Source organism: Culex quinquefasciatus, chromosome 3 (assembly GCF_015732765.1).
Source record: "Culex quinquefasciatus strain JHB chromosome 3, VPISU_Cqui_1.0_pri_paternal, whole genome shotgun sequence".
Classification (NCBI taxonomy): Eukaryota; Metazoa; Arthropoda; class Insecta; order Diptera; family Culicidae; genus Culex; species Culex quinquefasciatus.
The window spans coordinates 120,431,071-120,442,843 of record NC_051863.1 but is presented as its reverse complement, the minus strand read 5'-3'; the positions used below and the strand labels follow the sequence as shown (position 1 = coordinate 120,442,843).

The 11,773-nt window shown below is 41.4% G+C and overlaps 1 protein-coding gene across 1 annotated transcript; it reads left to right on the top strand.

The window, feature by feature from the left end:
- The first annotated feature begins 219 nt into the window (after window positions 1-219).
- On the top strand, window positions 220-10,203 carry LOC6044906 (F-box/WD repeat-containing protein 7). Its single transcript, XM_038259271.1, is given in 9 exon segments — window positions 220-2,606; window positions 2,671-2,784; window positions 5,476-5,482; window positions 5,485-5,996; window positions 6,060-6,241; window positions 6,306-6,531; window positions 6,606-6,816; window positions 6,883-7,054; window positions 8,583-10,203. Coding segments are annotated over 9 exon segments (3,537 nt in total). The 5' UTR covers window positions 220-605; the 3' UTR covers window positions 8,695-10,203.
- Window positions 10,204-11,773: the final 1,570 nt, after the last annotated feature.

Sequence of the window (11,773 nt, the reverse complement as noted above, 5' to 3'; positions counted from 1 at the left end):
CGCACTAAATCAATTACCAACGCCCGGACTAACCAAATTATTCGTTTCTCTTTCTCAATTTCAGAGTGAGCAAACCAGTTTCGAATCGAAGAAAAAACGGATCTCATCGTGCTGATGACCGTCCCGAGCCAGTGTTGATCTGCCGGTTCCGCTTCGCGTTTCGGTTCGCGCCGAGAAATGGCCGATAATGGTTCCGTCGTCGTGGCCATCAAGGATGAACAGCAGCAGCAGCAGGCGCCAGTCAGTCCGGCAGCGACGGTCATAACCCATCACCACCACGACTCGACGATCACGACGCCGATAACCAGCTCGGGCGTGATTTCCGCGACGGCGTCCGCCTCGTCAACGCCCACACCGTCGATCCAGGGCGGAGGCGATGGCCAACCCGGTCGGAGGTTCACGAGGACGACGGCGGTTTTGGTGGGTGGTACGGCTTCGAGAACGGCAACAAGAACGCCGCCGGTCAGATCCAGCTGGAGACGCCCGCGGTTGAGGAGAAAAGCTCCGGCGGCGGGTTGAACGTGGCGGCCAAACCAAAGCGGCTGAGTGACGAGTTTTACTCGGCGGACGATGATTACGAGGAAGAAGAGGACGAGGACGATGAAATGATGGGTGGGGGTGTGGGTGCGAGTGTGAGTGGTGACGGTGGTGGTAGTGCGAGTGGGAGTAGCAGTGGCGCGGGGGGACTTGGGAAGACTGCAGCGGCGGATTGCGAAGCCCACGCCGATTTGAATGAGATTAAGAACTTGAGCATCACCAACGGAAGCGGTGGCGTTGAGATGAGAGATGACGAGGATCGGTTCGCGGAACGGAACGACAATTCGATTTCGGATCCGATCTACATCGGTGAGGAGACTTCGTCGTGCAGCAGGGGAGAAGGGTCGTCCGGAGGAAGTGGCGCGGCAGCTTCGGCGGCAGTGGCCGATATGGAACACGACCAAGTGCTGCTGGATGATGTCGTCGACGAAGAGGCAGTGGAGGACGACGATGACGACGAGGATGAGCTACAGGATGTGCAATCACGGGATGCAATCGAACGTCGGGATTTTGAGCAGGAGCAAAAACTGACTGGCGGAATAATTATTAAAAATAGCGCGTTTATACCCGATACAGATAGACTGAATTTAGAATTACTAAGTAGGATTAAAAGGATGCGCAACGACGTGCTGGCCGCGAAGAAGCCCGCCAAGAGCCAGCCGCTCGCGTCGACGCCCACTAGCAGTAGACACCCGTACAAGAGCGGTAATCCAGCTAATTCTAGTAGCACCACTAGCAGTAGGGAACAACAACAAAACAGTAACAGTAGTACAACATCAACAACAACAAAGTCAGCGGTCAAAGTGAACCTGTCAGCTAGTCTGGAAGATGCCACGGTCGCCGCCGTTGACGGCCCATCCTGCTCCTCCTCATCTTCCTCATCGTCGGCGTCCGGCAGTGGCAAATCTGCCCGGCGTCAGCAGCAAATCGAAGCATTTCTAAACGGAAACTCCAACGACAGTCTCTCCTCCGATCGTTCAATCTTCATCCCGAACCTACAGGCGTTGAAAGCATCCGTCAAGGATGCCGCAACTGCCCCCAACAGCAGCAGCAGCACGAGAGCAGTCAACGAGCCTTCGTCCTCCTCCTCCTCCCCATCACCTTCCTCGTCGGCGAGTTCCGCAGGACCTTCGTCTACGACCGGAACCGCAACGAAACCCCCCTCCGACTGCAGCCTTTCTTCGTGTGCGACATCCGTCATCAAGCAGACCGGTGAGTGCAGTAAAAACATCAACCACCACGCAATCCCTTCAACCAGCACCAGCAACTCTTCGCTGTTCTCGTTCAGCTGCCCATTCGGTAGCGCCGACCGCGAAACCGGCGAAGGCTGCAGCTCCTCCAACCTCGGCCGATTCCCCTCCTCATCCTCAAACTTCACCGACACGATCGCCGACGAAGTCGTCGAACCTGCCGCCAACTCCACCCACCGCAACAACACCTCCTCCAACGCCAACCCCGAACACGTCGAAGATCCCCTGCTCGAACCGTCCCAACTATCGATGCCTCCGGAACTAGTCGCCGCATCCGTCGACCACGAGTGCGACGAAGACAACTGGGCCGACTGCGAGGAGGGTTCCGACGAGGAGGTCTGCACCTGCCGGGACTACACCGACGACGAAGGTGACGATCTGCGCGGGGACCACCCAAGCAGCGAAGACGAACTGCCCTCCCGGGACGTGGACCTGTCCAGCTACACCCACATGGACGCGGCCGAGGACATCCTGGCGCACGACCCGTCGGGATCCACCACCGGCAACGCCACGGCCAACGCCAAACATCAGGACGCACAAACTCCAAGACTGCACCGGAAGCGCAAGCTCACCGAGAACCGAATCAACCTGTTTGGTAGCGGTGGCGGCGGCGCCGGAAGCTCGAGCCGCTGCTCGACCGGATCGATGGCCGATGGAGGCGGCGGCGTGTGTGGTGGTGGTGGCGCCAACGGCGGCGGAAACAGCCTGGGCACACTCAGCGACAGCCCCAGCACGGAATCGCTCAACTTTAGTAGTCGTAAACGGTTAGCTTTAGATAGTACCAGCTCGCCGCGAGCGTCCTTACTCAGTCCGTCTAATGTGAGTTTGACTTTGGAGCAACGAAAACCGGTGAGCTCAATTCTAAGTGTTTCGATCATTGCAGCTTACGTCAACGCCAACATCCTCATCGCTGGGAGAGCGGAAAACTCCCAGAAGCATAATCCCAACCAAAGATAATCCTCCTCCGGAACTGAACGATTGGCTGATGCAATTCCAGGTAAGTTCGGAGGTGGTCAACCCTGTAACACCCTTCTTAACTTGATTCAATTTGTCAAAATTTGCGAACGCTTTCAGTTGATCGACGATCGAAATATGTAAAGTGAACTGTAAAAGCTGGTACGGTAAACGGAAGGAGTGTAAAACTCCATATAAAAAAACGCCCAAGAATGGGTCACGAAAAGATTTTTCTTAAGAATCTACTACACGCGAACATTTTTTGCTTCGACTTTTTTACGGAAATTGTCATAACTCTGAATAGAAAACAGAGTTCCGGTTTGTGTATTAGGTCCGGCAGAAATATTATGCAAAGTTAACAAGACTTTGACAATGATCATTTGATGTACTCTAATCTAATTTTTAGTTAGTTTTATTTTTTTTGTTTGTAGTTTTATCATATTCGAACTTAATGATGTCTCTGTATACGATAAAATGCTTGCCCTTATGTATATTTTTGAAATAAAGATACAAATACAAATGCAAAGATACCTAAACTGATCTGATTGTTGATAAAAAAAGTCGTAGCAAAAAATTATCGCGTGTAGTGTATCCTTAAACGAAACTCGCGGCTGAAAAGGAACAGAAACAGAAAGTGACGTGCTTACTATTGTACTATTGTATTCGATTTATAAAATACGAAAATTAGAAATTTACCTTAAAATGCTGAATCTCAAAACACAGAATCTTGAAATAAAAAAGAACTAACAATTATCATTAAATTTTCTAGCAAAAAAAAAAAAAATAAACTCAAAAAAAATAAACGCAGAAATTTTGAAATTCAGAAACTATGGAACTAGAAATATTATAAATAAAGAACAATCAAATATTTTAAAAACTGAAAAATTAAAAAAAAAAATCCGAAATTTTAGAATAAAAATATACCATAATTTGAAATTGAAAATCTAAAAATTACAAATTCAAACCATAAAAAATAATAATTGAAAATTCAAAAATTCATACGTGTACCTTGTACACACTTTGTAAGGACACTTGTAAGAAATTCCAAAACACGCGACTTCCCGAAGGTTAAACTCAATAGTTTAAACATTTAGCTTTCTAAAATTTTGAAGCTCAGAAATTTAAAAATAAATAAATAAATTAAATTCAAAGAAATAAAGATCTAATTTTTTTTAAATTCAAAAAATTACAACAAAAAAACCTAAAAATGTGCTATTCAATTCAAAACAGTTCGTACTCTTTTGTCTGAAGTCCTCGTCAAGAAATTATTATCTTTCTCAAATTTTTGGTTTCTAACTTAAAGTATGATTCCAAAAATGTTTGATTTGTAAATTGAGATGGCGGCAAAAATAACGGCATTGAAGAATTCAGAGAATTATATGTTTTTAATTTGAAAATTGATAATTTGAGAATTTAGAAATTAAGGATCTTAAAGGTTATTTGTATCGAAAAATTCATGGATATTTAAAATAAAAAAAATAAAATTTGGTTACTAAGGAATTCAAGAATTTGAGTTTTTTATATTGAAAAATTGAGGTTATTATTTTTTTACAGGTTTTTTTATTTAACAGTTTAAGATTAAAGTTTTTCGGATTTTTCTTGTAATTTTTTTATTCCTAATTTAAAAATTAAGATTTGAAGAATTTATTTATTTAAGAACAAAAGAATTTTAAAATTTGAGAGCTTAAAATTCTCGGGTGAGTTTTCAAAAAGCCGTAAGAGCCACCGTGACCTCCGACACTAATTTTCATTTTTCTTCAAATTGCAACAATATTTCATTTGTTTTTAGTTTAGGGCACTTGAAAGATTTGTAGACGACGAATCTCAAGCATTTTTGAAATTGGTTAATCGTAAGTAGGTCGAATACCGATGCAAAAAGGGCTTTGTTTACCAATGGCTCTTACGGCTTTTTGAAAACTCTCCCGAGAATTTAGGAATTTAGAATTTGAGAATAAAGAAATTCGAGGTTTTTTTTCGAATTTAAACATTCAAGGGTTTAGAAATTCAAGAATTTAACAATTTATTATTTTGGAAAAATAGTATTTTTTTAATTTTAAATTTCAGAGGTCAAAAAATATATTTTTAAATTTAAGAATCTTATTTTTTTGTCTATTTCATTTGTAAATTGTTTTCAATTTTAAATTTTCGAATTCTTGAATTAAATTTTTTATTTTTATCGGGAATTTATATTGTTGAACTAAATTTTTTGAATGTTTTTAAAAGTTAGAACATTTTTTTCAAACCTGACTGTTTTTTGAAATTTTTAATTTTAAGTTGTTTTTTTTAAATTGAGATTTGCATTTTTGATTGCATATAACAATGGAAGTAAAACTGAGCAATTGGTACGGTATGTCCACGCTTCCTCCCTGCCTTGTAGATTCTGTGTTCCGTTTTCAGAATCCTCTCTGCGATTAAAGCAATGCAGTAGGTCTGGCTAATTTGGTAAGGGAAGTATACGTCCAAATTCCGTGTTTGTCGCTTGTTTAATGGAGGAGGAAAAATCTGATAAAAGACACAACATTTTGGATGTGTAGAAGCAGTCCAATTATGCCTCTTCGTAAAATACCCAACAAACTGCGGAAATTAGCGATAAGTTGCCACTAGCAATTCGCGCACTTAGCGCGCTCCGTGACAATTTGTCACAATGTTATGTTACTGTAGGAATTACTTTTTTTAATTTAAGAATATTCTGGGCTTCAGAAAATTAAATCTAACTTGAACTTCTCCTCAACAGCGCTGGACCCCGTCGAACGGCTGGTGGCGGTCGATCTGCTGATCGAGCACTGCGAGCCCACCCAGGTTCGCCACATGATGAAGGTGATCGAGCCGCAGTTCCAGCGGGACTTTATCTCGCTGCTGCCGAAGGAGCTGGCCCTGCAGGTACTCTCCTTCCTCGAGCCCAAGGACCTGCTCCGAGCTGCCCAAACGTGCCGCAGCTGGCGCTTCCTCGCCGACGACAACCTCCTGTGGAAGGAAAAGTGCAAGGTCGCGAACATCCTGATGGAGGCGCTGGGCGTGGACCGACCGAAGCGAGGTCGCGCCGGCAACATGCCCCCCATTTCGTCCCCGTGGAAGGCGGCCTACATGCGGCAGCACATCATCGAGATGAACTGGCGCTCGCGGCCGATTCGCACCGCCAAGGTGCTCAAGGGCCACGACGACCACGTCATCACGTGCCTTCAGTTCTGCGGCAACCGGATCGTGTCCGGGTCCGACGACAACACGCTCAAAGTGTGGTCCGCCATCACCGGAAAGGTTTGTGGTTTTTGAAGCTTTCTTGGGAAGTTAAGTTTTAACAACATTTTTTTTTTTTTGCAGTGCCTTCGAACGCTGGTTGGCCACACGGGCGGCGTCTGGTCGTCGCAAATGTCCGGCAACGTGATCATCTCGGGCAGTACCGATCGTACGCTTAAGGTGTGGAACGCCGACACCGGCCAGCTGCTGCACACGCTGTACGGGCACACCTCGACGGTGCGCTGTATGCATTTACACGGCAACAAGTAAGTTATTGCTGGGGGGTGAAACCGTCCACAGGAATCTAACGTAAACTTGTTTATTTTGCAGAGTCGTCAGCGGTTCCCGGGACGCGACGCTGCGAGTCTGGGACGTCAACGAGGGCACCTGTCTGCACGTGCTCGTCGGCCACCTGGCGGCGGTGCGCTGCGTCCAGTACGACGGCCGGCTGGTGGTGTCCGGCGCGTACGACTACATGGTCAAGGTGTGGAACCCCGAGCGGCAGGAGTGTCTGCACACGCTGCAGGGCCACACCAACCGGGTCTACTCGCTGCAGGTGAGTTGGTCGCTACGAGTTGCCAGGAAGATGGGTTCTAACATCTAAATTATCTTGTAATACATTTTTTTCAGTTTGACGGAATCCACGTCGTGTCGGGTTCGCTGGACACGTCGATTCGCGTGTGGGACGCGGAGACGGGCAGCTGCAAGCACGCCCTCATGGGTCACCAGAGTCTGACCTCGGGCATGGAGCTGCGACAGAACATTCTGGTGTCCGGCAATGCGGACTCCACCGTCAAGGTGTGGGACATCATCACCGGCCAGTGCCTGCAGACGCTTTCGGGTAAGATTCGAGTGTTCGCAATGCTGACGGAAGGACGAAAATTTACAATATTTTTGTTTCTCGCAGGTCCCAACAAGCACCAGTCGGCGGTCACGTGTCTGCAGTTCAACTCACGCTTCGTAATCACCAGCTCGGACGACGGCACCGTCAAGCTGTGGGACGTCAAGACTGGCGAGTTCATCCGCAATCTGGTCGCGCTGGAATCGGGTGGCTCCGGCGGTGTCGTGTGGCGAATTCGGTAAGAAAATTGACAATATTAACAGTGGGAAAAATTCGGGACATTGTGATTTTTTAACGGGAATCTTGAGCATTCTCTGGAGTAATGTTGTAATATTTTCTAACAATATTCAAATTAAAAGCACTCAAATAGTTATTATGAGCACTGTACTTGAAATTTAAGATTCAATTCAATATTTTAAGCACATTAAAAATGAATCGTTTTTCCTATTTTCGTTTCTCACAAATACTTGAATTCCTTAATATATATTTTGAATTCCTAAATTCTTAAATTCTGAAATTTAAAAAATCATATTTTTGTATTTACAATTCAGTTTTCAAATTCTTGAATACCTTAATTTATGAATTTTCTAATCATTAAATTATCAAATTCTTGAGATATTAAATTACTATTTTTTTTAAATCCTTAAGTTCTTTAAAAAAATTATATTCTTTTTTTTAATTTAAATGATTTAAGAATTTAAGAATTTAAAATTTAAGAATTTAAAATTTAAGAATTCAAGAATTTAAGAATTTAAGATTTTTAGAATTTAAGTATTTAAGTATTTAAGAATTTAAGAATTCAAGAATTTAAGAATTTAAGAATTTAAGAATTTAAGAATTTAAGAATTTAAGAATTTAAGAATTTAAGAATTTAAGAATTTAAGAATTTAAGAATTTAAGAATTTAAGAATTTAAGAATTTAAGAATTTAAGAATTTAAGAATTTAAGAATTTAAGAATTTAAGAATTTAAGAATTTAAGAATTTAAGAATTTAAGAATTTAAGAATTTAAGAATTTAAGAATTTAAGAATTTAAGAATTTAAAATTTAAGAATTTAAGAATTTAAGAATTTAAGAATTTAAGAATTTAAGAATTTAAGAATTTAAGAATTTAAGAATTTAAGAATTTAAGAATTTAAGAATTTAAGAATTTAAGAATTTAAGAATTTAAGAATTTAAGAATTTAAGAATTTAAGAATTTAAGAATTTAAGAATTTAAGAATTTAAGAATTTAAGAATTTAAGAATTTAAGAATTTAAGAATTTAAGAATTTAAGAATTTAAGAATTTAAGAATTTAAGAATTTAAGAATTTAAGAATTTAAGAATTCAAGAATTTAAGAATTTAAGAATTTAAGAATTTAAGAATTTAAGAATTTAAGAATTTAAGAATTTAAGTATTTAAGAATTTAGGAATTTAAGAATTTAATAGTTTAATAATTTTAGAATTTTTAAATGTAGGACTTCTAGAATTTTAGAATTTAAAGAATTTTAGAATTTAAGAAAGGGAATTAGGAATTTAGGGATTTGGGAATTTAGGAATTTAGCAGTTTGTGAATTTTTGAATTTAGGAGTTTAAAAATTTACCAATTTAACAATTTAAAAATTTTATAGCGTAAGAATTTAGGAATTTAAGAATTTATTATTTGGGTAAAAAATCCTTGTTATTTGTGGTTTTGGAAAAGTCGGGACTTTGTAAATGTGATTTAAGTGTCCACCTTGCACTAATTAGTTGTGATTTTTAACGAAGACGCTTCTCTCTTTCGCAGGGCCAACGACACGAAACTCATCTGCGCCGTTGGATCGCGCAACGGCACGGAGGAAACCAAACTGATGGTACTCGATTTCGACGTGGAAGGTGCCTGCTTGAAATGCTCATAAGTTTGATAAGTATACTATTACCTACCGCTACTACTACTACTAAACACTAAATACTAACTGCTCTAAAAATTAAAACACGAAGTCCGCCTTCGACTCCCCTCCCTCCCCCCCGGAAATTTGAAACTTTTGCCCCCGAAAAAAAAAAACAAATACGTCGATTCTAAAGAGAGCGCGGAGGACGAGAAAGGAACGGAACAAAATGAAAACTAGTTATAATTATTGCAAACAAACAAACAAACACACACAAAAAAAGAAGGTAACGGAATGTAATCGTAGTGATAAAGAAACAAACAAACAAAAAAAAAGCCGGACGGAGGAGGATTGCGAGCCTCACCAACAAAAAAAAAAGATTGAATAAGAAAGTTTTGCAGAACAAATAATATAAACCGTTACAACAAATGCACACAACCGACAAACAAACGCGAAACGATCAATCGAAACCGGAGAGGATATTGGACGCAGTTTAGGTTGCGATCGTCGTCCTGCCGTACTCAGAAGCGGAGAGAAGTGCTTACTTTTTTCTTCCTCGTTGAACCGTCTTGTTTTCTTGTTGAGTTGGTTGAAATGATTGTTTTGTTTTCCACCAATTTGTTTCTTTTATATATTTCTATATTTTGCCTTTTTTATGCTCTTTTCGCCTCTTGGAGAATGTTGTTTCTTTCGTAAATAGTTTTAAAAGCAAACTGTTTAACCTTCTCCCACCTGCCTTGTTTCGCTACGATTGTTGGACACTCAGGATGAGCGCACCCGCGACGCCGAAATATCTTCTCTGCGTTGTTTCGATTCGAATCGTTTGGGCTGTTGGCGCGAACCCGTCAAGTAATAAAACAAAACAAACAATGCTTTAATCGATTAATAAACCAGCTTACGCTCTAGAGTTTAGTTTGCCGTGAAAAAGTAATCCTCAACATGTGTTTTTTTGTTGGACTGTGTAAGAAAGGATTAATTAGGCCGATTGGAGCAGAACTAGCGAACCATTTATCACAAACACACAAACCCTCACACACAAATAGCTGAGAATGTAGAGATCTTACTACGCAAAACAAGAGAAAATGGCAATTTTGTTTTTCGTTAGAAAAAATACAAACAAAGTGTACAATTTAGTTAACGGTCCGAAACGTTCGTGCACACGTGTGTATAGGTTTCAAATGATCTTTTGTTTTATTTAAGTTTTTGTACCGTTTGAAAGAACTTTAATTCTCACTAGCAAAATTATTATTTTTAGGTTGTATTTGATTATTGCTAAAACGAAACATGCTTTGGAAGTTTCCCTCTTTATTTCCGTTGTTAATATTAGATTTTCCCACCTTTTTTCGCCACCCAAAAAAAAAAATCATTAAACCGCAGTCTCTGAAAGGAAAAAATAAATCGCTAACCGCTAAACCCCTACGAAACTATTAGCAAAAAAAAACACAAACAAATGTCGAAGAACAAACACAAAAAAATCAATAAAACAAATAACGAAAGAATAAAAAGGAACATTTTAGTATCGCATTACCAACTATCGAAGAAAAAAATCATGTTTCGCCTTCTTTTTTCATTATAGAAAATTTGAGAAATTGTTCCACCTTCGGGCGAATCTGCGTTTGTAAACAAGCAGTCTATCCCCCTCTTACTTGACGTGAACTGTCACTTGAGCGAAAGGGATAGACTGCTTGTTTACAAATGCAGATTCACCCTATTGAACTATTACTACGGCATTGACCGATTCTTCAGCCAACTTCGTCGGTTGATTTTATTTGAAAAAGTCTTATTTTCAAGGGAAACCCATATGGGACCACCCTGACGAAATTCGAAAATTTTCAAAATATATGTTTTTCTCTGTACACTTGCCCGCTGAATCTGAATCTGACCTCAGAATTGACCTAAATTGTCAAATCGATTTTTCGACACTTTTCCTCAATTCTGAGGGCAGATTCTGTCTCAGCGGGCAAAATTACATGAAAAAACATATATTTGGAAAATTTTCGAATTTCGTTTGGGTGGTCCCATATGGTTTTCCTGTGAAAATTAGACTTTTCCAAAAGAAGATATCTTGAGTTTAAAGAAAAACATGATAATTTTTCAGCGTTTGTAGTGTTGGATCTCCTTTTTCAAATGCAACTTACTGCTTAAAATTTGGCTTGCGCCTTTTCGAGATATTTAAGTTTCAAATTTGCTTTTTTTTTTACCTTAAAATGGCTGCAACTTTTGACCCTTAAGTCCAGGTTGACCTGTCAAAAAATAAAATTGTTTGTTTTTTAGAGCATGAGCATGAGCATGGTTGACTGCCAATGAGCTGCTACTCCGTTATTGACAGATCAGCTGAAGTTAAACAATGAATCAAAAATGATCAGTGGGAGCCAACCATCCGTTCACATTTTAACCTCTGAAGATCCCTACTTTATTAGTCAATACCGGCGCTCTCCCAAGAAGCCTGCAGTTCAACGAAAGGGAGGAATGTTAGTCCGATAGTTGAAGTTGCAGACTCATCAAGCACATAGTTTTTCGCTCATTCCAGTTTGACAGCTTGCCCAGAGCAGACGTGTGTCCTTTGAGCGCGTTTTTGACGGTGTTTTTTTTTAACTTTCGCCGACGGCCATGGCGGCGGCCGCGACGGCGGAGAGTGAGTGGACGGAGCATAGGGCTGAGGATGGAAGGCCGTTCTACTGGAACGCGGCCTTGAAGAAAAGTGTGTGGGAGAAACCGGACGGATTCCAACCCAAAACGCAGGCGGCGACGGGCATGGAGGTGGAAGACTCCCAAGAAGGAGGAGAGGACGGAGGCGAATTTCGTCCCGTGGTCAAAGTTCGACGCAGGAAGGCTAAGGAGGAGATCAACGACGGCAATGGCCAGGAAGTGGAGAAACTGCTCAGCAACAACAAATTCAGCCCGCTGGCGGAGAAGAGCAACAACAACAACAATGCGAACCCAGCAGCAGAAAAACCACCCCGTGGTACCAGCACCCGGCAAGTCGGCCGGGAGAAGAAGCAACCGCCGCTGGTGGTGAAAGAAACGAGCTTCGCCCGCCTTGCGAAGGTGATGGCGACATGTGATGTCCAGCCGGAACACAAACTGACGCGGTACGGCACCAAAATTA